This window comes from Diospyros lotus, chromosome 7, assembly GCF_014633365.1.
Source record: "Diospyros lotus cultivar Yz01 chromosome 7, ASM1463336v1, whole genome shotgun sequence".
NCBI lineage: Eukaryota > Viridiplantae > Streptophyta > Magnoliopsida > Ericales > Ebenaceae > Diospyros > Diospyros lotus.
Window position 1 is genome coordinate 30,628,301 of NC_068344.1, and position 22,395 is coordinate 30,650,695.

General features: G+C 36.3%; 1 protein-coding gene across 3 annotated transcripts; it reads left to right on the forward strand.

Annotated features, from left to right (window-relative positions):
• Nucleotides 1-712: 712 nt before the first annotated feature.
• LOC127806737 (nucleoid-associated protein At4g30620, chloroplastic-like) lies at nucleotides 713-19,564 on the forward strand. Of its 3 annotated transcripts, none has more exons than XM_052344218.1 (7): nucleotides 713-857; nucleotides 3,378-3,532; nucleotides 16,064-16,164; nucleotides 16,265-16,304; nucleotides 18,703-18,774; nucleotides 19,173-19,229; nucleotides 19,321-19,564. In XM_052344218.1, exons 1-7 carry the CDS (start codon nucleotides 812-814, stop codon nucleotides 19,396-19,398), a joined length of 549 nt encoding a protein of 182 aa, XP_052200178.1. In that variant the 5' UTR covers nucleotides 713-811; the 3' UTR covers nucleotides 19,399-19,564. The 3 variants fall into 3 exon arrangements, with proteins under 3 accessions (XP_052200178.1, XP_052200177.1, XP_052200176.1); XM_052344217.1 differs by having other exon boundaries at nucleotides 722-890; XM_052344216.1 differs by having other exon boundaries at nucleotides 735-905.
• The last annotated feature ends 2,831 nt before the right edge of the window (nucleotides 19,565-22,395 follow it).

The following is a 22,395-nucleotide window of genomic DNA, read 5'->3' on the forward strand; positions in this document are numbered from 1 at the left end:
TACTCAATGATTAAATTTTAAGCCGATAATACAATTACCCCTACCTCCGGTAGAGATGAGACACGGAATTGAACTCCATCATGCCATAATATTGTGGCATATTTGATCTCGCCATCGCCTTCCCGGCGACGCCGTACCAAGAACAGTGACCTTCCGGCGAACATATATATATATATATATGTGGCCCACCCTCAAGAACTTGCGACATCTGCTCTTTAGAAGCAAATCTGAAGAAAAAGAATCCCTCACAATCCATGAAAACACCCGTAAATCCATTACTTTCCCCAAGCTTTCTTCGCAATGTACTCAACTGTAGTGAACGGGAGCTGCTTCTGCTCGAAGTAGGCGCCAATCAAACTAGTACTAGTAGAAGAACCATCTTTCGATCCCAATTCGAACAACCTCTGGCAGAATTATAACGATCGGTGGCTTGCCGGGATCGAAGGCTCTGGCGGAGTGTATGACAAATTCATGCGCTAATGATGGACTGGGCCAGTTAAACCCTAGATCCAAAGAAGGAGATGATTGGAAAGAGCAGTAGAAAGAAAACCTTTTCAATTTCAACTTTTCGAAGTCACCTTTTTCCTCGTGCTCCAAGTTCATATAGAAGAGCAAGATGGGGCCAAATTTTGGGCTTAATGATGGACTGGGCCAAATGTAACCTGATAGAGTGGGCTTAGGCCAAGCCCATAAATGGTACTCGTTTCGTTTTACATTTACAAAGAGCGAGAAGGGAAGGAAAATAAGAGGAACAAGTGGTTATCCTCTCTCTCTCTCTCTCTCCCCCAAAACCTCTCTTCCTGCGAAAACAATGGCATCGACAAGTGCCTTCGCTGCCCAGATTTCGAACTTGCACGGTTGGGCAAAGGCTTCACCATCTTCAGTTTCCTGTAACTCATCTCTGTGTGCGTGTGAATGTACTATATGTGTGTGTTTAGGCGTGATATGGGTTTTCAAATATGCTTATACATGTTCAAAATGAAACTGATCCTCATGTTAATTTCCATTGTTTTCTCTTTTTCACTTGAAGTCGCCATAAGAAACGAGGATTTTACTTCAACCATCTGCATTTAGGAATCTCAGAACTAGATTATCTATTCTTATTATGTTCGTTTAGGTGAAATTATCAGTTTGAAGAAGAGAATTCCAGTTTTCTGATTATAAAGAGTTCCTTTGCTGGTTTCTTAACACGTATAAATGTATGTGTATTTTTCATGTTGGCTCGTCAAATGGTCTATCATTTGGACATCTATCAATTATCTTCTGTATATGGGTCCTTGATATGCATGGCCTCTGTGAAGTTTTTTCGGTGAATTTGGGGAGAAACTGGAATTTGTTGTTATTTTGTGTGAGAGGAGTGACCGTTTTGGATGAATGAATCAAGTTTTAGGGTGATTTTAGTACTAATACTGTTCTAAATTGACTGGATGCAGATATGTTCCTGGAGAAGGGGCTTTTGTTTTCACTGTGTGAATGCTAATTTTGGAAGACAGAGAGAATAGTTTTTGAGTAAATCCCAACTGATTCAGCACTGGAGAAGAACTTACTTAACCGAGATGGATTTATTGGTGTTTTAGCTGAGAGGATATCTCTGAACTCGTATAACTTGGGAAAAGCTAACAGCCACCTTAATTGGATGAATTTTGGGTCTGGAGGAGGGGGTTCAATCTGTTAATTTATCATGGTAAATTTAGATGAGATGAAAATCTCCACCTTTAGGCGTCAATTCAGCTGAGAGTGAGTAATGGAGAAAGGACCCAAGTATCTCGGCTTATAACCAGTATTAGGTATAAAGTCCAAATAATTGAACAGTTGTCTAGAATAAAATTCCTTATGGCACATGCTGCTATGTGGGTATTGCATAAGCGACAAAGCCAGGCACAGTAGATGGCATTGTGGGAAGTCATGAAGCCCAGAGAAGGTTACTTTGTGCTTATTTTATTTCATAAATTTTCTTCAAAAGATAGTTTAATTGGTTATAGGTTAATGGCAGAATTGTTAGCATCAGGGAAATGCATTTTGGCACCTACTGCCATGTGGATATTGTGTAACCCATGGATGAGCCATAGATATATGGCATTGTGTGAGCTCATGAAGCTCAACGAGGTTAACTTTGTGCTTACTTTATTTCAGAGATTTGCTTCATTAGATATTTTAATTAGTTGTAGATTAATGGCAGAATTGTTAGCATCAGGAATATTGGAAATTGGAATAGCAATGAGGTAAAAGGTCATGTCTAGCAATGCCTACATGTTGTGACGTACAAGATTGAGTTCTTAAACAAGGGCTGAGAGAGGCATGAATTTTTACTCAATGTTGTGGACCTGACTGAGTGAAGGCAGATGTTATGATTTTGGAGATGCCTGAGAAAAGGAAAATAGCTGTTGTTTCACGCCCTTTCGCTCTACTATCAGCAGTTTTGACAGAGTGGCTTATGTCTAGGGATGTGGCACCCAGCAAGATTGATAACCTGCTTTTTTGAAAAAAATTATTGTGCTTTAAAAACAAAGTTGTACACTTAACCAAATGCTTCTTTTTTTTTTTTTTCTAAAATTTGTGATAAAAAGCTAAATTATCCTTTACAAGCACGGCAACACCAAATAGGCCTGAATCCTACCAAGAACCAGAAACGACTTGAACAATGAGGATCTTGATAGTAGGTTCTCAGGTACTGGGCTAACGCTTGTGGGTTTTCATGCTTCAGAACTTCTGTTGGCATAAATCCTTCTAACTCATTTTAGGCATTTATTGCAATGGCTTCTCTAATTCTTGAATGTTTTATTTCACTGTCTCCTGCTTTGGTGACAATTAACTTTTTACTGGCTTTAATTTAAGAAATATGAGGTGTATTTCTGGACTTATAACGCTACTAATTGAGGCCATTTACTCATCTTTTTTCTTTATGATGAAATATCTTTTTCAAGTTGCAACTTGATAATCCATGAAATCTTTTATCAAGAGAAGTAGGTAACTATTTCAGTGGCGATGTTTAAGTTCTAGTAAGCTTGCAAATGTTCTAACAGTGCTAGGGATGCAATTAATTATTTTAAATTCATGTCATGAGAATGTGCAATGGGCTTTTCTTGGTCACTGTTATTCCTGATGCTATGAGAACTTACCTTATAGCTATAAATGCACATAATGCTTTCTAATTTTGGTATTTTGTGTCACATGATATGTTGTACTTGCCATTATTTTTGTTGTTAGAGATTTGAAGATCCAATATTGTCTGGGCATAGAGATATCTTATTCCTTCTCTCTCTGGTTAAAAAATTGTTTACTGGAAGTTGCCTCTTTTTATGGTTTCCACTGTAGCCTATTTAGTTTTCAATTTAGATAGTCAATTTTAAGCTTTCCTTTTTTGTCTTACTTTACAGATCAAAGAAGTACAAATACAAATCAGGTTGGTATGTGGATTTTGTCACGGTCTGCTTGTCAAAAGCTCGGGTATAATCGTAGATCACTTCACATGTGTGCTTTATTTGGAGGAAAAAAAGAAAACAATGAGAAGAGCGACGATTCATCTCCAAAGGTTAACTTCCAACTCCAGTCTTATATTTTGTTTCATATTACACCTATCCATAAAGGCTACCATTGACCTGTCTCTGACAATGAGAAACCTTCTACCTTATTTATTGCCATGTTAACTGCAATAATTCTGTTGACAATTAATCGATAATGATCTCAACCAATTAACATATTATCTGACAACAATTGGATATAACTTTGTCTAAAGGATTGTGGCAGTGCACAGTGCTTGTAGCAGCCATCTCAGCATTTGACTAACCCGACAACTGGAAGTTTGAAATCTGTATTTGGATGGCACATTCATAAGGAAATCTTTTAATCAGGCATGAATGATTGATCTAAATGTTATCAAGATGAATTTCTAGACACAAAAGCACACAGCAAAGGTTCTCAGGATGTAAATAGCAAAAGAAATATTCTATCAACCTTGTTTGAAGTTTCTGTTGTCAAAAATGTGTTGTGCAAACCAGACAGATTCAAGAGCAAGCAATAAATTACTGGTAGAGACATAATTTATTATTTTGGACCTCTAGAGGTGGGTATAACAGTATGGTTTCCTGTTGTTATTTTGCTGGGAATGCTGAAGTATCAGAATGTCCAGAACATAAGAGCAATGGTCTTAAAGATTGTTTTTCCCCCTGTTTCATCTAAATGTCTATGTGGATGAGTTTTACTAATCATCAAGAGCTCTTAGTTTTATTTATTATTAATCATCAAATTCTATAATTTATCCTATTTCCTGAGCAGAAAATAATATGCTACTCTATCTCATCCACTCATGTATTAGGTCACTACTTAGTTGCTCGAGGTGTAATGTATATGGTTTATGCAGCTGGACGAGCATAGATCATACCTACTGTTGGACGAGGAGATTGGGTGTTCAAGTTTAAAAAGGGAGGATAAGGTGGTTGGTGATAAGATAAGACTTCAAGATTTAAAAGATAAGGCAGCCTAGGAGATAAAATAAGCTCCAAAATTCAAGGGATTATACAGCTTGAAAACAGAAGATAATTCCAGCATTTCAAAAATCAGTTACTGTTATCTAACAACAACATATCCAGCCTTTATCCCACTATGTGGGGTCGGCTACATGAATTCTAGACTTCCATGTATTTCTGTCTTTTGTCATATCCTCATTTAGATCCATATATTTTATATCAAATTTTAATGTCTCTCCCAAAGTCTTCTTGGGTCTACCTCTACCTCTTTTTGTGACTAATTGTTCCATTTCATCAACTCTCCTCACAGGAGCGTCTCTTAGTCTCCTTCTCACATGACCAAACCATCTTAGTCTAGTCTCTCTCATCTTCTCCTCGATTGGCACTACTCCTACCTTATTACGAATAACTTCATTTCTAATTTTATCCTTTCTTGTATGTCCGCACATCCATCTTAACATCCTCATCTCCGCTACACTCGTCTTTTGCTCATGCTGGTATTTAACTGCCCAACATTCTAAGCCATACAGCAAGACTGGTCTTATAGCTGTCCTATAAAATTTTCCTTTCAATTTTAATGGGATTTTACCATCACATAACACCCCCGATGCATTTCTCCATTTTAGCCAACCTGCCTTAATTCTATGTGCGACATCCTCGTGGATTTCTCCATCTTTTTGAATCACTGATCCCAAATATCGAAAATGGTCTTTTCTTTGTAAGATTTGGTCTTCTAATTTTATTATAACATCATCCACTCTTGCATTTTTACTAAATTTGCATTCCATATATTCTGTTTTCTTTCTACTTAATTTAAATCCCTTAGATTCTAAATTGTTTCTCCACAACTCAAGCTTAGTGTTCACTCCTTCTTTTGTTTCATCCACCAACACTATGTCGTCTGCAAATAGCATACACCATGGCACATCTGTCTGAATATCTTTAGTGAGTTCATCCATTACTAGGGCAAATAAGTATGAACTTAGTGCAGAACCTTGATGCAGTCCTATTGTAGTTGTAAATGGTTCAGTATCCTCTCCGCATGTTCTGACCCTTGTCTCTACACCATGATACATGTCCTTAAGGGCTTGTATATAGGCTATTTTGACTCATTTCTTCTCTAAAACCCTCCATAATACTTCTCTAGGGACCTTATCATAGGCCTTTTCTAGATCTATAAACACCATATATAGGTCCTTCTGATGATCTCGATACCTTTCCATTAGACGCCTCAGTAAATATATAGTTTCCATTGTTGACCTACCAGGCATGAAACCAAACTGATTTTCTGACACCTTTGTTTCCTTTCTGAGCCTCTGCTCTATTACTCTCTCCCAGAGTTACTGTTATCTAAATTTGAATTTATTCTTATTTCCTAGGAGATAGCATAGATATTTTGTACTTGTATAAATGCCTCTATTCGATTCAATAATATTCAAGTAAGCTTTCAAGAATTCAACTTATTTTATAGTATCACAGCCAAGTCTTGGTAACCTAGATCTTAAGGTCTAGGCTATTTGAAAATCATGGTTGAAACTCTACCAAACCCAATGATAATCGAAGCCTTAGCCACTAGTTTTCCTAACCCTCATTCTCAGTCCAATTTTTCTACAAACCCTATTGTCAACCATTCTCTACATATTACTCAACATAAATTGAATTGGAGTAATTTCAAAGAATGGTTTCAATATATATTGCTCATGATCAAGGGGAAGGGAAAAGTTGGATATTTGATAGGAGCTATTCCTAGCCCCACCAAACACAGCAGCAAATTATGGTATCTGGGAAGCAGAAAATTCAAAATTCAATGGCATGGCTTATCAACTCAATGGAGCCAAGGATCAGTAAAACCTATCTCTTCTACAAGACTGCAAAAGAGATTTGGAATGCAATTCAAGAAATGTACTCAGATGTGGAGAATACCTCTCAATGCTTTGAAATCAGGTCATTCATTCGTATAACTAAATAAGGTAACCTTAATGTTGCAGAATACTATAATGTTTTGACTGAATTATGGCATGAGATGGATTTATTCTACAATATTAGTTGGGAGTGTCTAGCTACTATAATGTTTTGACTGAATTATGGCATGAGATGGATTTATTCTACAATATTAGTTGGGAGTGTCTAGCTGATAGCACAAAATACACTAAAATGTTAGAAAAATGATTGTGTTTTTGATTTTCTCCATAGTCTTAACTTGGATTTGGATGAAGTTCGTGGAAGATTATTAGGTACTAAACCCTTACCTACACTCCAAGAGGTGTTTGCTGAGGTAAGGAGAGAGGAAAGAAGGTGGAAGGTGATGCTTACCCAATGGACAAACTCAATCTTAGGCCCTCAAAATGTTGCTCTTGCTACTGTAAAAAATGAGGATACTTTGTCAAGAAATCAATGGAAGGACAAGCAGTGGTGTGACTATTATAACAAACCCTACCACACAAGGGGAACATGCTATAAGATTCATGGTAAACTAGCAAACTAAAAGCCACGAAATAAGAGAGAAACAACCAGATTAGCCTATGCTACAAAAGTCTCTACTGAACTCGGGAACAACGCAAATCTAAACCTATTAGCAGAGTAGGTTCAAGCCTTGTACAGGCTGCTAAATCAAACCACAGGTACAAACCCCTCAAGTCCTCCTATTCCTAAGCCAACGACTTCAATAGCTCTACAAGGTATTCTTCAGTACTCACTAATCTCACGAAAGCTCCCTAAACATGTTTGGATAGTGGATACTGGTGCATCAGATCATATGTCAAGTTTGACTAATTCTATGATGGATTATACATCTTGTAACACAACTATTAATATTTCTATGGCTGATGGCATGTCACGACCCAAGGGTTAATTAGAATGGCTATACTGTATTTCTTTTACTTTAATTGTTACACCTATATTCTAGCTATCAATTCTGTTAGAATTAGAAATGCCACATGTGAGGACTTAGAAAAAAGACAAAATAATTTGTTGTAACTACTGGAGGGGGGGATGATCTACTGCATCCACACCCACGCCAAGCAGCACTATATGTATTCATCTCATTCCATGGGAGAAGGCATGCAAAAAGTTGAATACAACATTATCCTATTCTCACTCTCTCGTCTCACTCAATTCTCTTCTCCCTATGTCCATTCTATTCTTCCCTAATCTTCTTCTAATCTTTCCCTCATTCTTTCAAATTCCTCCTTAATTTCCTTCTGTTCTTGGTCATAGCTAAATCGGATTCTTCCGATTCCCAAACTGATCCTAGGTTAAGCCCTAGGATCATGACATGGCACAATCTTTCCTACCTTGGGATTTGGAACAATGTGTTTTTCAAAACTAAAGCTAAAATATGTTCTACATGTACCTGGATTGCAGTGTAATTTACTATCAGTTAGTAAACTTACAAGAGACATGAATTGTAGTGTAACTTTTTTCCCATCCCACTATATATTTTAGGACTAGTCTTCAGGGATGATGATTGGCAATGCTAAGGCAAGAGATGGCCTTTATTATATGTTAAAAGATGTTCCAAAATTCCCAAGTTCTCCAACCAATAAAGTTGTCTGGTATTTTGGGAAAATTAATTTTTGTAATTGAGATGAATTATTTATGATTTATGGGTGATTTTAGATTTGAGAAATTTAATGGAAGAAATTAAAATTTCTATATTTTTGGAATAAGGGGAGGATTAAGAGTTTTTGGAAAGTTTTGGGGGTTTTGTGAAATTTTGGAAACTCAAAACCGATATTAATATAAATTTAATAAATTGCACATTAATAAGTGAAGGAGGCTGCAACACGGGCCGTCACACGTGGGTGATGGCTGCCGGGGGGGGGGGCGTGCGCTGGAGGTTTTGCTGGAATTTTTTTTCCAGCCAATGGGGGTGCCAAAATGACGCCGTTTTGGGCGCCATTGGGGGGCCTTGGATGCTACTGCTATGCCACTCGGATATTGCTGAAATTGTTTAATTTTTTATTTGCTTCCAATTGCAAACAATTACAGCCACAATAAAAGGGAAGCCATGTGAATAAAGGAGCATTAATTGCAAGGTACAACCTATTAAATGAGAATGTGAAAGATATTTATTGTGATGAGATTGGTAAATGGTGGGAGCATGCATGTTATTATGAAATTGAAGTTTGGCTGTTAATTTAACTTGTCAAGTAGAGGCACGTGGCATGCAATGAGCATAAATTTAAGTTGATTTGATAGTTCTGCAATTACATGATGATAGCACGTGAGAAAAAGAAGAAAGGGAGAAGAATGAAAGTAAAAATATATATTAAAATTTTAGAATAAAAGGGAGGAAAGGCTTTATAAATAGAGCACTTCAGTGGAAGTTAAGTGCGGATAGAAATTTAAAGGGTTGAGAGTTAGTGGTGGAACAAGTCAAATTATTGTAGTCATAATTTGAGGTATGAGGTCCAATATCATATTTAAAGGTAGTTTAGTAATATTTAGTTAAAATAATTCTTTTAACTTATTATGTTGAATTTTGTTAAAAGAATTCTAACACATGGCAACGGTGTTTTTAACACTTAAAGAATCTAGTCAAAGAGATTTATCAAGGCGTCAAAAGCAAACGATAAGGGTCAATATATATTTTATGTGCAAATTTTGTGATCATAACTTGCATGTTAGGAAGTGCCTAGGCATGAGACTATAAATTTTAGGGACAAAACAAAGCTCGTGCTGAGGTGGACGGGCCTACATGCATAAATCACTTCATGTTTTTTCCCACTTATTATGAACTGTGATTTGTTATTTTATATATATTGCCTTTACTAAGTCTTAGGACTCACCCCCTTAACTAACCATACAGATAGCTCAGGTCCTAGTAAAGAAAAAATAGTGTTAGTGGAAGCATTGCCCCCGAATGCGGTCGAGAAGCCATGAAAAGTCTTTTATTTGTGAGTCATTTTACCAGTTCCATGGTTGTAACAAAGTCGAGTGATAAACGTCATTGTGGGATATTTAATAGCGAATCTATTCATATCTAGTAAGGAGTATATTGGATGTATGGTTGGACTTGTTTATAATTATCTTTGACGGAAAAAAAAATAATAGCAAAGGGATATATATATTAGTTTATTTATAACCTCATCCAAATTTCTTTCGAGCCTCAGGAGAGGGGCGTCACAAGGTGGTATCAGAGCCTGGTTAGGGATGAGATCAGGTACTAGAGTTGTAACCATAGTATAAGGTGTTGAGTAGGCCTAAGGTTTGGGAGTTTAAGAGAAGTAATGATAAAAATTGTGATTTGTGTGCAAAAGCGAAGTAGGTCGTAACCATGAAAGATATGTTCCCTGAAAGAGGCATATATAGTGGTATGGACTTGCTTAGGAAATTTGTTTCCCGGAATAAGCAAGCAATAGGACATGTGGTTCCTAAATTTGGCCTTGAAAGGGAAAGTATGTGTTATATATATATATCATTGATTATTGACTTGGCCTTTGGTGTTGCATGCAGATTCACGCACCAAATGGATCCTAGTGGGTCAAATCCTGTTATGATCTCGAATGTAGGCACAGGCGCAGCACTAAACTTACTCTAGCACGCTTAGGAACAAGGGTTGAACCATAACTTGGGGGGAAGGCAACATGATGATGGGGGTATAATAAGTTATCTATGTCGAGTAAACCATGTATTTCGATTAACCATATATTAGCATATGTGGGGCCTCTCGGAAAAATAGGTCATGTTTGCCAGAAAATACATGAATGAGTTTTGGAGACAGTTGACCAGGAGAATGATGGATGATATGAGCCTCAGGTTCCATTATAGAAATTTCATTCGAGCAATAAAACAGCAAGCCAAATTTTGGGAGTCATGCTAGATATCACGCAACGATCCTACAAGAATTGAAAATTTTCCTAGGGAACTCTCGTCAAAGGCAACAGTGTGGGGGCCATGTAACTTAGGAGGAGAGTCAACCAACTCCAGCTCGAGTGTTGGAGACAATGGGGACCTCATGTACCTAGCAAATGAGGCCACGTCCCGTGTAGAGGGGGACGAAAATAGTACCACATAGTTAGAGTATGGTTGTACTAGTGCAAAAAGGATAGAAGGTATTAGGATGAGGGTACCATCCACAATGTATGTACACATAACTCTAACTAGTTGTATGGTAGTAATGTTGTTGTTGGTAATGATAAATATGCATAGCCAAAAAATATATATATTATTATATGTGTCTAAAAAGAAAATAATATGGTGTGCAGATGGCATCACATACTCAAGCACCTCACACCTCTAGTTCTGAGGATATCGATCAAAGGCACTCGACAGAAGTACCTGAACACTCCCTTGAGTATGGACAAAGTCGATAAGTAGGTGAAGGGACACCTCCTATACATCGGGTAGATACTAAGGCAGCCAGTTAGCTCAAGGCTTTCATAGACCCTACGACCTCCAACATTCAAAGGACAACTAGAGGCTGATCCAAGTATTACAGGGTTCTGGTTGGAAGACGTCCACCAGTTATTAGAATACATGAATTGCCCGAAGGAGCAATGGGTGAGGTGTGCCACTTTTGTGCTAATAGAACAAGCCAGACTTTAGTGGAGAATGACAGCTGAAATGCTAAGGGAACAGAACACTCAATTAGTAGGGCCTGGAGAACGACTATTCCCGATTGGATGGAATTAGTTCAAGGAAGTCTTCATTGAAAAATATTATCACCACGATTGACAACTCTAGAAGAAGAGAGACTTTATGGAATTGCGGCAATCACACCATATGACGGTATCGCAATATGAAGATGAGTTTATAAAGTTATTGAAATATATCCTAACCTATATGCTAACTAAAGCAGATAAGATGGAACGTTTCATTTAGGGGTTACGCCCCAAAGTTCATAGAGGAATGAGTTATATGGAGACCGACACTTTTCGGGAGGCGGTTATTAAGGCTGTGAATATTGAAAAGAGGTTAATGAATTACGGGAAAATCACTCGTGAGAAGGAGTCGCCTGGTGGAGAATAGAGTAGGACTATGGCTAAGCAGGGATTTCAATTTACCCTTCCAAAAGCAGGCAAGTTCAAGAAGGAACAGAAACCATGCCCATACTGCCTTAAACTACAATTTTCACCATTACTCCTCTTAGACTCCCATACCTTAGGCCTACTCAGTACCCTATACTATGGTTACAACTCTGGTTACTTGACCCCATCCCTAACCAAGCTCTGATACCACTATGTGACGCCCTTCTCCTGGGCCCGAAAGAAATTTGGATGAGGTTATAAATAAATTAATATACATATCCCTTTGCCTATATATAAGTATTGTTTTTTTTTTTTTTTTGTTCAAAGATAATTATAAACAAGTCCAACTATACACCCAATATACTCCTTACTAGATATGATTAGATTTGCTATAAAATATCCCACAATGGCGTTTATCACTCAACTTTGTTACAACCACGGAATTGGTAAAATGACTCTTGAATAAAAGACCTTTAATGGCTCCTCGACCGCATCCGAGGGCGATGCTTCCACTAATACTGCCTTTCCTTTACTAAGGCCCGAGCTATCTATATGGTTAGTTAGTGAGTCCTAAGACTCAGTAAAGACAATATATATTAAATAGCAAATCACAGTTCATAAAATAGCAAAAACATGAAGTGATTTATGTATGCAAGCCTATCCATCTTGGACTCTTGGTGGTCCCATATGATTTCCCATGGACCCCAACATAAGCTCTGTTTTGTCCTTAAAATTTATAGTCTCATGCCTAGGCACTTTCCTGTTATCACATGTAAGTTATGATCACAAAATTTGCACATAAAATATATATTAACTCTTACCGTTTGCTTTTGATGCCTTGATAAATCTCTAACTAGATTCTTTAAGTGTTGAAAACACCGTTGCCACGTGTTGGAATTCTTCTAACAAAATTCAACATAATAAGTTAAAAGAATTACTTTAACTAAATATTACTAAACTACCTTTAAATATGATAGTGGACCTCAAATTATGACTACAATAATCTGACTTGTTCCACCACTAACTCTCAACCCTTTAAATTTTTGCTCGCACTTAACTTCCTCTCTTTTATTCTGAAATTTTAATTAATATTTTTACTTTCATCTCTTCTCACGTGCTATCATCATGTAATTGCAAAACTATCAAATCAATTTAAATTTATGCTCATTGCATGCCACGTGTCTCTGCTTGACAAGTTAAATTGGCAGCCAAACTTCAATTTCATAATAACATGCATGCTCCCACCATTTACCAATCTCATCACAATAAATATCTTTCACATTCTCATTAAATGGGTTGTACGTTGCAATTAATGTTCATTTATTCACATGGCTTCCCTTTTATTGTGGCTGTAATTGTTTGCAATTGGAAGCAAATCAAAAATTAAACAATTTCAGCAGCATCCACATGGCACAGCAACAGCGTCCAAGGCCCCCCAATGGCGCCCAAAACGGCACCGTTTTGGCACCCCCATTAGCTGGAAAAAAATTCCAGCAAAACCTTCAGCGCATACCCCCGTCCCCCGGCTGATCGAACCCACGTCCCCCAGCCAGCCATCACCAGCGCATGATTGCCCGCGCTGCAGCCTCCTTCACTTATTAATGTGCAATTCATTAAATTTATTTTAATATTGGTTTCGAGTTTCCAAAATTTCACGAAAACCTCAAAAACTCTTAATCCTCCCCTTATGCCAAAAATATAGAAATTTCAATTTCTTCAATTAAATTTCTCAAATCCAAAATCATCCATAATTCATCTCAATTACAAAAATTAATTTTTCCAAAATACCGGGATATTACAATAACAGCTAATGCCAATGTTCTGTTGTGGCATAAACGCTTAGGACACCCTAGTTTCTCATATTTAAAATCCTTGTATCCTCACATTTTCATTAATAAAGAACAATCTTTTCAATGTAAGTAGTGTACTCTTGCAAAACACCCGCATTCTCATTATTCATGCAACCCTATAAACCATCTAAACATTTTCACTTGATTTATAGTGATATTTCAGGTCCTGCTAAACATCCCAATATCTTGGGTACCCGTTGGTTTATAGCCTTTATTGATGATTATACTAGAGTTTATTGGGTCTATCTTATGAGAGAAAAATCAAAGGCCACTAGTACTTTCAAAAGGTTTCACAAACTTATTTTGAATGTGTTTCAAACTCATATTCATGTTCTTCGTGTTGATAATGGTCAAAAATATTTCTCTCATGATTTCATTCAATATTTCTCTGAATATGGCATATTTCAGTTCATGTCCATACACCTCTCAACAAATGGGGTGGCTGAGAAAAAAAACAGTCACCTTCTTGAGGTGGCCTAAGCCATGATGTTCACTACCTATGTTCCTCATTCCTATTAGGGGAAAGTTGTTCTTACCGCCTCTTACCTCATTAATCGTCTTCCCTCTACAGTCCTGCAATTTAGAACTCCTTTTAACACTCTTCATGATCTGTTTCCCCATGTCCATCTCTGTACTTCTCTTTCCCTTAAGGTTTTTGGTTGCACTTTGTATGTTCACAACAATAATCCCTCCCAGACCAAATTTGAACCAAAGGCACTTAAGTATATCTTTGTTGGGTATTCTCCTTCCCAAAAAAGTTATAAGTGCTATTGTCCCTTCCCTCAGAAATTTTTTGTGTCCCCAGATGTAATATTCTTTGAGGATCTCCCATTTTATCATCCTCAATCTTTTTTAGAGGAGCTTGCCAGTGTAGAGTGGCCTTGAGATCCCCTCAAAATGCTATATTGATCGTCTTTGTGGATGATATTATAGTGACAGGAGATGACATGCAAGAAATAGAGAGCTTGAAGAAGCAATTGAGAGCTGAATTTGAAGTCAAAGACTTAGGAACAATGAGATATTTCCTATGAATGGAGGTGGCTTGGAGTAAAGAAGCTTTTTCATCTCACAAATAAAATATACACTTGATTTGTTGAAAGAAACATGTATGCTAGGGTGTAGACTTGCTAGAACACCTCTAGAAAAGAACTAAAAATCTAGAGAAATCAATGATGATGCCCCCAGTAGAAAAGGAAAGATATTAACGGTTGGTGGGAAAATTAATCTACTTATCCCTTACAAGGCCAGATATAGCTTATGCAGTGAATATAATAAGTCAAAATATGCATTCTCTTACCCAAAGACATATGAATGTTGTTTTTATTGTCTTAAAGTATCTAAAAGGGACACCTGGAAAGGGAATGCTAATTTAGAAAACAACACAAAGAGGAATTGAGGGCTTTGTTGATGTAGATTGGGCACGGTCTATTGAAGATGGCCAACCAACTTCAAGTTATTGTACTAAAGTATGGGGAAATGTGGTTACATGGAGAAGTAAAAAGCAATTGGTTGTTGCCTACAGTAGTGTTGAGGTAGAATTCTGAGCTATAACTCAAGGAATTTGTGAAGTGATTTGATTAGAAAGGTTGATGGAAGACTTGCATATTCCTTTGTCATAACAAACAAAGGTGTACAGTGATAGTAAATCAGCAATTAGTGTTGTTAAAAATCTAGTTAAGCATGATTGAATGAAGCATTTGAGAATAGACCGAAGTTTTATAAAGAGGAAAATTGAGGAAGGAGGAATTAATCTATCGCATTTTCCTACAAGAAGTCAAGTAACTGATGTGTTTACAAAAGCCATGGCAAAACCAGGTTTCGAATCACTAATTGGCAAGTTGGGAATGACAAATATTTATTCATCAACTTGAGAGAGAGTGTTGGACGATGAGATTGGGTGTTCAAGTTTAAAAAGGGAGGATAAGGTGGTTGGTGATAAGATAAGACTTCAAGATTTAAAAATGAGGCAGCCTAGAAGATAAGATAAACTCCAAAATTCAAAGGAAAGATACAACTTGAAAACATAAGATAATTTCAGCATTTCAAAAATCATTTATTGTTATCTAAATTTGAATTTATTCCTATTTTCTAGGAGATAGCATAGATATTTTGTACTTGTATAAATACCTCTATTCGGATTCAATAATATTCAAGTAAGCTTTCGAGAATTCAGCTTGTTTCACCTACCTTGGGTTCTACTGAGCTCCCGGGTTGGTGATGTAGGTCAGAAAACAATGACTCCTTGCATTTCAGGAACAGGGTATTTTGGTCAAGACTTCAAATTACTTACTGCCTTCTATATTTAGTGACCTTGAGAAAGGTTTCATCTACAACTCTATTGAGTGGCATGTGCCTTCCGAGTCCAATTTTCCTCATTCTCATTCCCGTAGAAGCCAAATTGCTACATAAATTTGATACCCTTACCCTTGACTAGTTTAGCCAACTTGAAAGGAGAAATTTTGCACGTGGTACCATTAGCTAACATGCCCAAGGTTTCCTGTATTGACACTTGTCTTTCCAACCATTTCAGTAGGTGTTACCTACTACCTGCATGCTAACACCATAAGGCAAAAGGGAGAGATTTGTATCTACTAAAAGGGACCTAGGTCATAAGCTTAACCCAATTCAATGATGTAACACTCTAATATAAGCCCCTCATCTTATTAGGTAATCAACTTTTGTCAACTTTATGTTTTTTGTTCTTTTTTATGAATTTAAACTAGCTGTGTTTTCCATTTCTTGTTGGAAACAAATCCTTAATAATAGTTGATATTAGGCAGGAATTTTTGGAAACATGCAAAATTTATACGAGTCTGTGAAGAAGGCACAAATGGTTGTCCAGGTTGAGGCAGTCCGGGTGCAGAAAGAGCTGGCAGCGTATGTGTTCTATAATAAAACCAATTTTTAGCAAAACAAATGTTTATTGTGGATATGAATTTCTTATTGTGCTGGTCTTCATTTTTGTTGTGTTTTACAGAGCAGAATTTGATGGTTATTGCGAAAGTGAGCTAATTAAGGTATGTAGTATACCCATTTATTATTTTCTTTACTATGGTAGTTCTGCCACTATTGATTTTTGCAAAATTTCATGATGTCATCCATGCAGGAATTATTGTGTAACAAGTCTAACTTTCGCTTTGGTTAATGGTTATTTAACCGAAATAAAGAACCTTGAATATCAAGGACGAGCTGGAAATTCATTGGAAGCATGAGCCAGGAAGTGCAATGTGAAAAGTGTGTGGAAGATGAAGGGACTGCTTATCTAAATAACTAATTGATAGTAGCCTAAGAAACATTTCTGTAACTATTACATGAACCTTAGAGAGCTAGCTGAATTTTAAATCCATTAACCAAATTGAAATACATGTAATAGGTTAATTATGTTGAGTAAAAATGAAAATATAAAAGGTAAAAATTAGCCTTCTATCTAACAGGTTAAGTTTTTAAATAAGATGATACTTAATAATTCAATATGGTATCGGAGTAGGCAAAGGTCCTGAGATCAAACCTCACCACTAATTCAATATTAAAATTGTTGCACGTGTTTGGACTATTTATACAATGAAGTCTGGCCACACGTGAGAGGGTGTGTTGATAGTAAACATGATAATATAAAAGATAAAGTTAGCCCTCTATCTAATAACTTAAGCTTTTAGATGAGTTGGTGATTAATAATTCAACAAAAGGGGTGCAGGAATTATGTAGAAATTTCAATTTCCATGAATTTCTTTTCCATTTCCTGTGTCTCTCATGGCGAGGTAGAATTCATATACCCAACCCCACATAATGGGATCAATGCTTGATATTTTGTTCCTGTGGATTCCAAGAAAATTTTCATTAGAGTTTTGAGAATAATCTCCTTCAGGAACATATTCAGGAAGTCTTTTTTCACACTACCAATCTTTGTTGCATGGACTTTATATAATGATTGGGTGTGTGATCCTACATTGGACCTCCAATGTATCTTTAATCTTAGATACTTAGATATGTATCTAGAAGTTGGGTATGAGAACATGAACACATTTTTAACAGTTAAGAATAATGTGTATTGTATGCTACTCAAAAATATATTCATGTAGCTGATGTTACCTAGTAATGTTAAGGCTAGTCATTGTTGTTGTTGTATACTTTTCTAAAATAAATAAATAAAAAATAAATTGATGTTATTTAGAAATGTAGAGAAGTGCACATAGCATTTTATGCAATTTTAAAATCCCTTTAAAGGTAAAATGAAAGTTTTATTAGACAATATGACCATCTTGGCTCAAAATATTGAGCAGTAAGTGCGAACATATGCAAAATATGAATGAATATAATTAAGACAAGAATGGTACAGTGGTGGTGTGGCCATGCATGATAAAACAGAATTACAAATGAAATCATTTGTATTAAGGTTGGAGTGACACTTAGTGAAGATAAGATGGGCAAATGCTATCAAGATTGTTTGGACGTGTAAGAAGAAGATCAATAAACACACCTATGAGGTGCATGGATGGAATGGAAGGAGTTTGTAGCACAAGAGGTATGATAAGAGCAAAGAAAACTCGGTGGAAAATTCTTAGATATAACATATGATATAATAGCCCTTCATAAATATGTTCGTGGATAGAGATGATTAGAGAGCTACATTTTGTGCAACCCACTCCACCTAGAGGGATTAAGGCCTGGGATGATGATGATGATGATCCATGTTCAAAATCTTGAAATTTTTCTTCAATATGAAATATAAGCTTCTTTGCTTCAAAAATTACTAAACATTGGAGGATCCAAGTGTCTAATTCTGGTATGGGTGTTGGACATATTGTCCCATACCAAGGGACCTCAGCCTTGACATATCTTATGGATACATTTACGTAAGAGGAAAGAATACTTGATATAACATAAGTCATAATAAATTATTCTCTTCAAAGTGAAGGTTCAAACTAAAGTTTCTTCATAAATTGTCTCTCTGCATCTATATCAAAGTTCAAAACTAAGTTCCTTCACAAATTATGACTGGATCCTATTATTGTAAATTGAATATTGTTTGTAAGCTGCCTATTGGAACAAATAGGTAAGTGTAGAAGAAAAGAATTGGATGGTACTTATACAATCTTATTAAGAAGCAATTTGATTTCACTATTGCTTTGGATGTAATCATTGAGAAACAAATGTGAAGCCATTAAAAAGAGCTAGGCATGGCATCTCATGGTGTAACCTGAGTATTTGATGCCATTTCTGTGTGCAATTTTTATCATGGTACATCTGGTTTGTTTCATTGTGCTTCTAATTCAGTTCTGAAGAGGAAATTTTAATTGTGTTGACTATATCAGAAGAATGAAAAGTTATCTAGAAAAAAGAAAATCTTATATTGCAAGCTTTTCATATGATATCTCTGAAGGACCTCAGTGAAATTCTGGGTGGATTTTTCTTTAGGCGACGCTATCTGGAAATCAGCAACCTTTACGAATTGAAATCACTGAAGCTGCAATGGAGTTAGGACCAGAGGTGAGTATATGATTTTCTGTTTGATCTTAAATCCATGTCAAACAAGGTCAGAGCTAGTTATTGAGGCTGCTTGTGATGTCAAAAATATATGAAATTTGTTATTTCGAGATTTAAACAAACCTCCAATAATTGTTATTTTGTCAAGTCCCACTGGGCGTCTGCGCAAGGAAATATAATCAAATAATGTATTTAGTTTAACAAGGGTTCAGGCTGAGGGCGAGCCTTGGTAGCAATGGTGGTGGTGTTCCTTTGTAACTTAGAGGTCATAGATTTGAGTTGCTAAAACAACCTCTTTGCAAAAAAAGTAGGGGAAGGCTGCTTACAAACGGGGGCCTCGTGCATCTTGATGAAATTATTTGATATGTTGCTAGCATCTAATATTTTCTGTTCTCATGCAGAAACTCTCACTTCTAGTAACTGAGGCTTATAAAGATGCTCATCAGAAAAGTGTTCAGGTGAGCGTTGCGCCCTTATCTCAGAATAAGCCGAACTTTTCTTGGTTATTGTTTGCTGAAGTGAAAGTTCTGGCCTTGTGATATTTCTTAGGCCATGAAGGAAAGGATGAGTGATCTCGCACAGAGCTTAGGAATGCCTCCGGGACTCAGTGAGGGATTCAGACAGTAACGCTACCTGTTCTAGCCGTATCCTTGCCAGACCAATTTTGTGCAATGGTTAGGCGTAATCCTTGTTTATTTAGTGAACTTAAAATTGTGGTCTTGACCATTTAATTCCTTCATTAGAAGGCTTGTATGTTGAACTTGTTGAATGACACATCCAATACATCCCTTTACCCAACTGTCCTCATAATATAGCATTTTGATTATAGTTATGGAGGTATAATTGAGTCTTTCCCATGGTTGTCAAAATTTCGATTCAACTCCTATGATTTTACGATTTTTTGTGTTAGAAACCTTTAAACAACTCAACGCTTATATAAAATCTAAATTGTAGTAGAATCAAAGTGAATCCCTATTCAATTAGGTAAAATCGGTAGAATCTCGAGTTAGATAATGATCTTATTAATTTCAGCTTTTATGCACAAAAAGCATGGTATTAATTCTAATTTAAGGGATGCCCTTTGTCTTTGCAAACCCCTATATCTCTCAAGCACCTTTTTGTTGTTTCCCTTTGTCGCATGGTTCTTCAGTGCTTAGTGTCTGTAATACCCAGAGAGCTCAGAAGAGAATAGTATATATCAAGGATAGGTAAGGAAGGAAATAATACCAGGTAGATACCTTTTGGGCTGAATGTAGGCAAAGAATTCTGGGGTTAAGCGTGCTTGAGCTAGAGTAGCTTGAGGATGGGGTGACCCCTTGGGAAGTTCGCGTGGGCCCATCAAGATAAGTTGTCCCGAACCTTCCTATCGCTCGATGCGGGATGTTACAGGTGGTATTAAAGCTGACCCTTAGAGAATGCGGTCCGATAAGGGCGGGAAGTGGTGCCGAGACGCGAGGCCTGATCAAGAAGCGACTCCTGGCAGGCTTTTGGGATGGTAGCCTCCAAAGGGGAGAAGATCTAGGACCAGTTATAAGGTCGCATAACGAGAACGTCATGTGCTCAGGGGGGAGAATGTAATACCCCGGGAGCCCAGAGGAGAATAGTATATATCGAGGATAGGTAAGGAATGAAACAATATCAACTGGATACCTTTTGGGCTGAATGTAGACAAAGAACTCCGGGGTTAAGCATACTTGAGCTATAGTAGCTCAAGGATGGGTGACCCCATGGGAAGTTCGCGTAGGTCCATCAAGGTAAGTTGTCCCGGACCTTCCTATCGCTCGATGCGGAATGTTACAGTATCGTCTTCGATTCATAACTTAAATTGCTCATGGCCATTGTCGATTCACAAACACGAACTACCAGTTGAGTTGCTGTCAATTCACAAACACAAATTGACGTTTCCATGCTCGCTTGTTTGGTGTCGTCATTTCTATGCAATGCAAATTGATTCACAATTCTGATTGCTCGGTGTTACTGTTGATAAAGGGGTATATAGCTTCGTATATTTCTTCTTTTGCAATTATTTGGTCTGATTTAATAATTCCTATCCACCACAATTTCATTTGTTTTTTTGTTCATCTACCTTCATTAATTTGATTATTGTTGGTTTCCTTAACTTGAAAGTAAAATTTGAAAGTGAATTATTGTTGGTTTCTTTAAATAATTTAATATTTGTTGGAGCTTTTATTATAATTATTGTTGTAATGTATAAGTTTATCAACGTATGTTATTTTTATTTATATTAGGTTGTAATTCATATGACTTATGAGAATTTACATTATATTAATTAATATTCAAAATTTTCATTATGGATTGATGAATGATGATAAATGAACTTAATATTTAAAAAAATTATATTATTTAATATTTTAAAATTGATAGATTAAATTATTTTAAAATATATAACATGTATTTCATTCATAATAAAGAATAAGGTTGAAATAATTATATTATTAAGTAATATTATTTTTTTTATAAAATTATGTCATAAAATTTACATGTACATGAATTAAAGAGTATTTTTAATTATTTTTAAAATCTTACGATTTTATAATCTAAGTTATGATTCGATTTTATGAATCCTTCTTGGATCTTACTTAAAATCTTGATGTTAATAATCTTGATTTTTTTAAAAAAAAATTTTAACTTGTCAACAGTTAATGACACGGTTAACTTGAATGGATCTTTCCTATTCTAGTCACTTTCCCACCGTTCCTCTCGAAATTTGGTGGATTGAATTGCTCCAAGCAATATTGGTCGTTTTATATTATGGTTTCAAGGAATTTGTCAAGATCTTGGCAATTCTTTAGGAGGCAAGAATGATTGGAAAAGAATAAGAGGTCTCTTAGGTTCAAAGAAGGAAACTTCATGCCCTGTTCCTTTGATTGTGGCAAAGATCAGCCCGTCATAAACCTCTACTGGATGCCCCTATCCATAGTTTATATCTATATCTCTTTCTCTCCTTCCCTCCTTCCCTTGCAATGCACCTCTAGGTTCAAGATTGGAGCCTAGCACCCAATGAATCTCCTGAGTTCAATAAAGATTGAACCCATCAGATAATTGAAGAAGTTTGAACTGTAAAACTCTGTATTTTTTTATTTAATTGAACATACATATATATAAATTATAAGGGAGAAACTACCCATATGGAGTAGGTTAAAAAAGGAAAAAAATTAAGTTGGTTAAGGAAAAACTATCACTTAGGGACAAAATTAATTGTACACTTAATATAAAATTATAATTACATGATTTTTTTACATGCTTCCACAAGTTGGGTTATAAATATTAAAGAAGCTTAACTTGAATCTTCACATCTTTAAATTGAGTTTTTGGCAAATTCTTGTCCATCTTCCATTTTTCTTTATGAAGTATCTGTCTATTTAGGTCACTTTGAACATGTTGAGTTGTTGTCAATATCTAATTAGATGATTAAGATATTAGGTAATTGAGAGATCTCTTTAGACAACGCCTTTACTATGTCCTCAATGTCGGAACATGTCTTCTTTGCGGCATCCTAGACTTCTTGTGTTGTCTTGTGAAAGATGAAATTTACTTTGACTTGATGCTTCTTCAAGGTCGAAATGCTTCTCCTTTGTGGCATCTTAGATCTCTTGTGCCATC

Excerpts from the sequence above, each read along its gene's own strand:
- LOC127806737 (XM_052344216.1), top strand. The coding sequence starts at position 812 with ATGGCATCGACAAGTGCCTTCGCTGCCCAGATTTCGAACTTGCACGGT. Across the intron at positions 16,165-16,264 it reads GTGCAGAAAGAGCTGGCAGC|AGCAGAATTTGATGGTTATT; the intron begins GTATGTGTTCTA and ends TGTGTTTTACAG. Across the intron at positions 19,230-19,320 it reads CTCATCAGAAAAGTGTTCAG|GCCATGAAGGAAAGGATGAG; the intron begins GTGAGCGTTGCG and ends GATATTTCTTAG.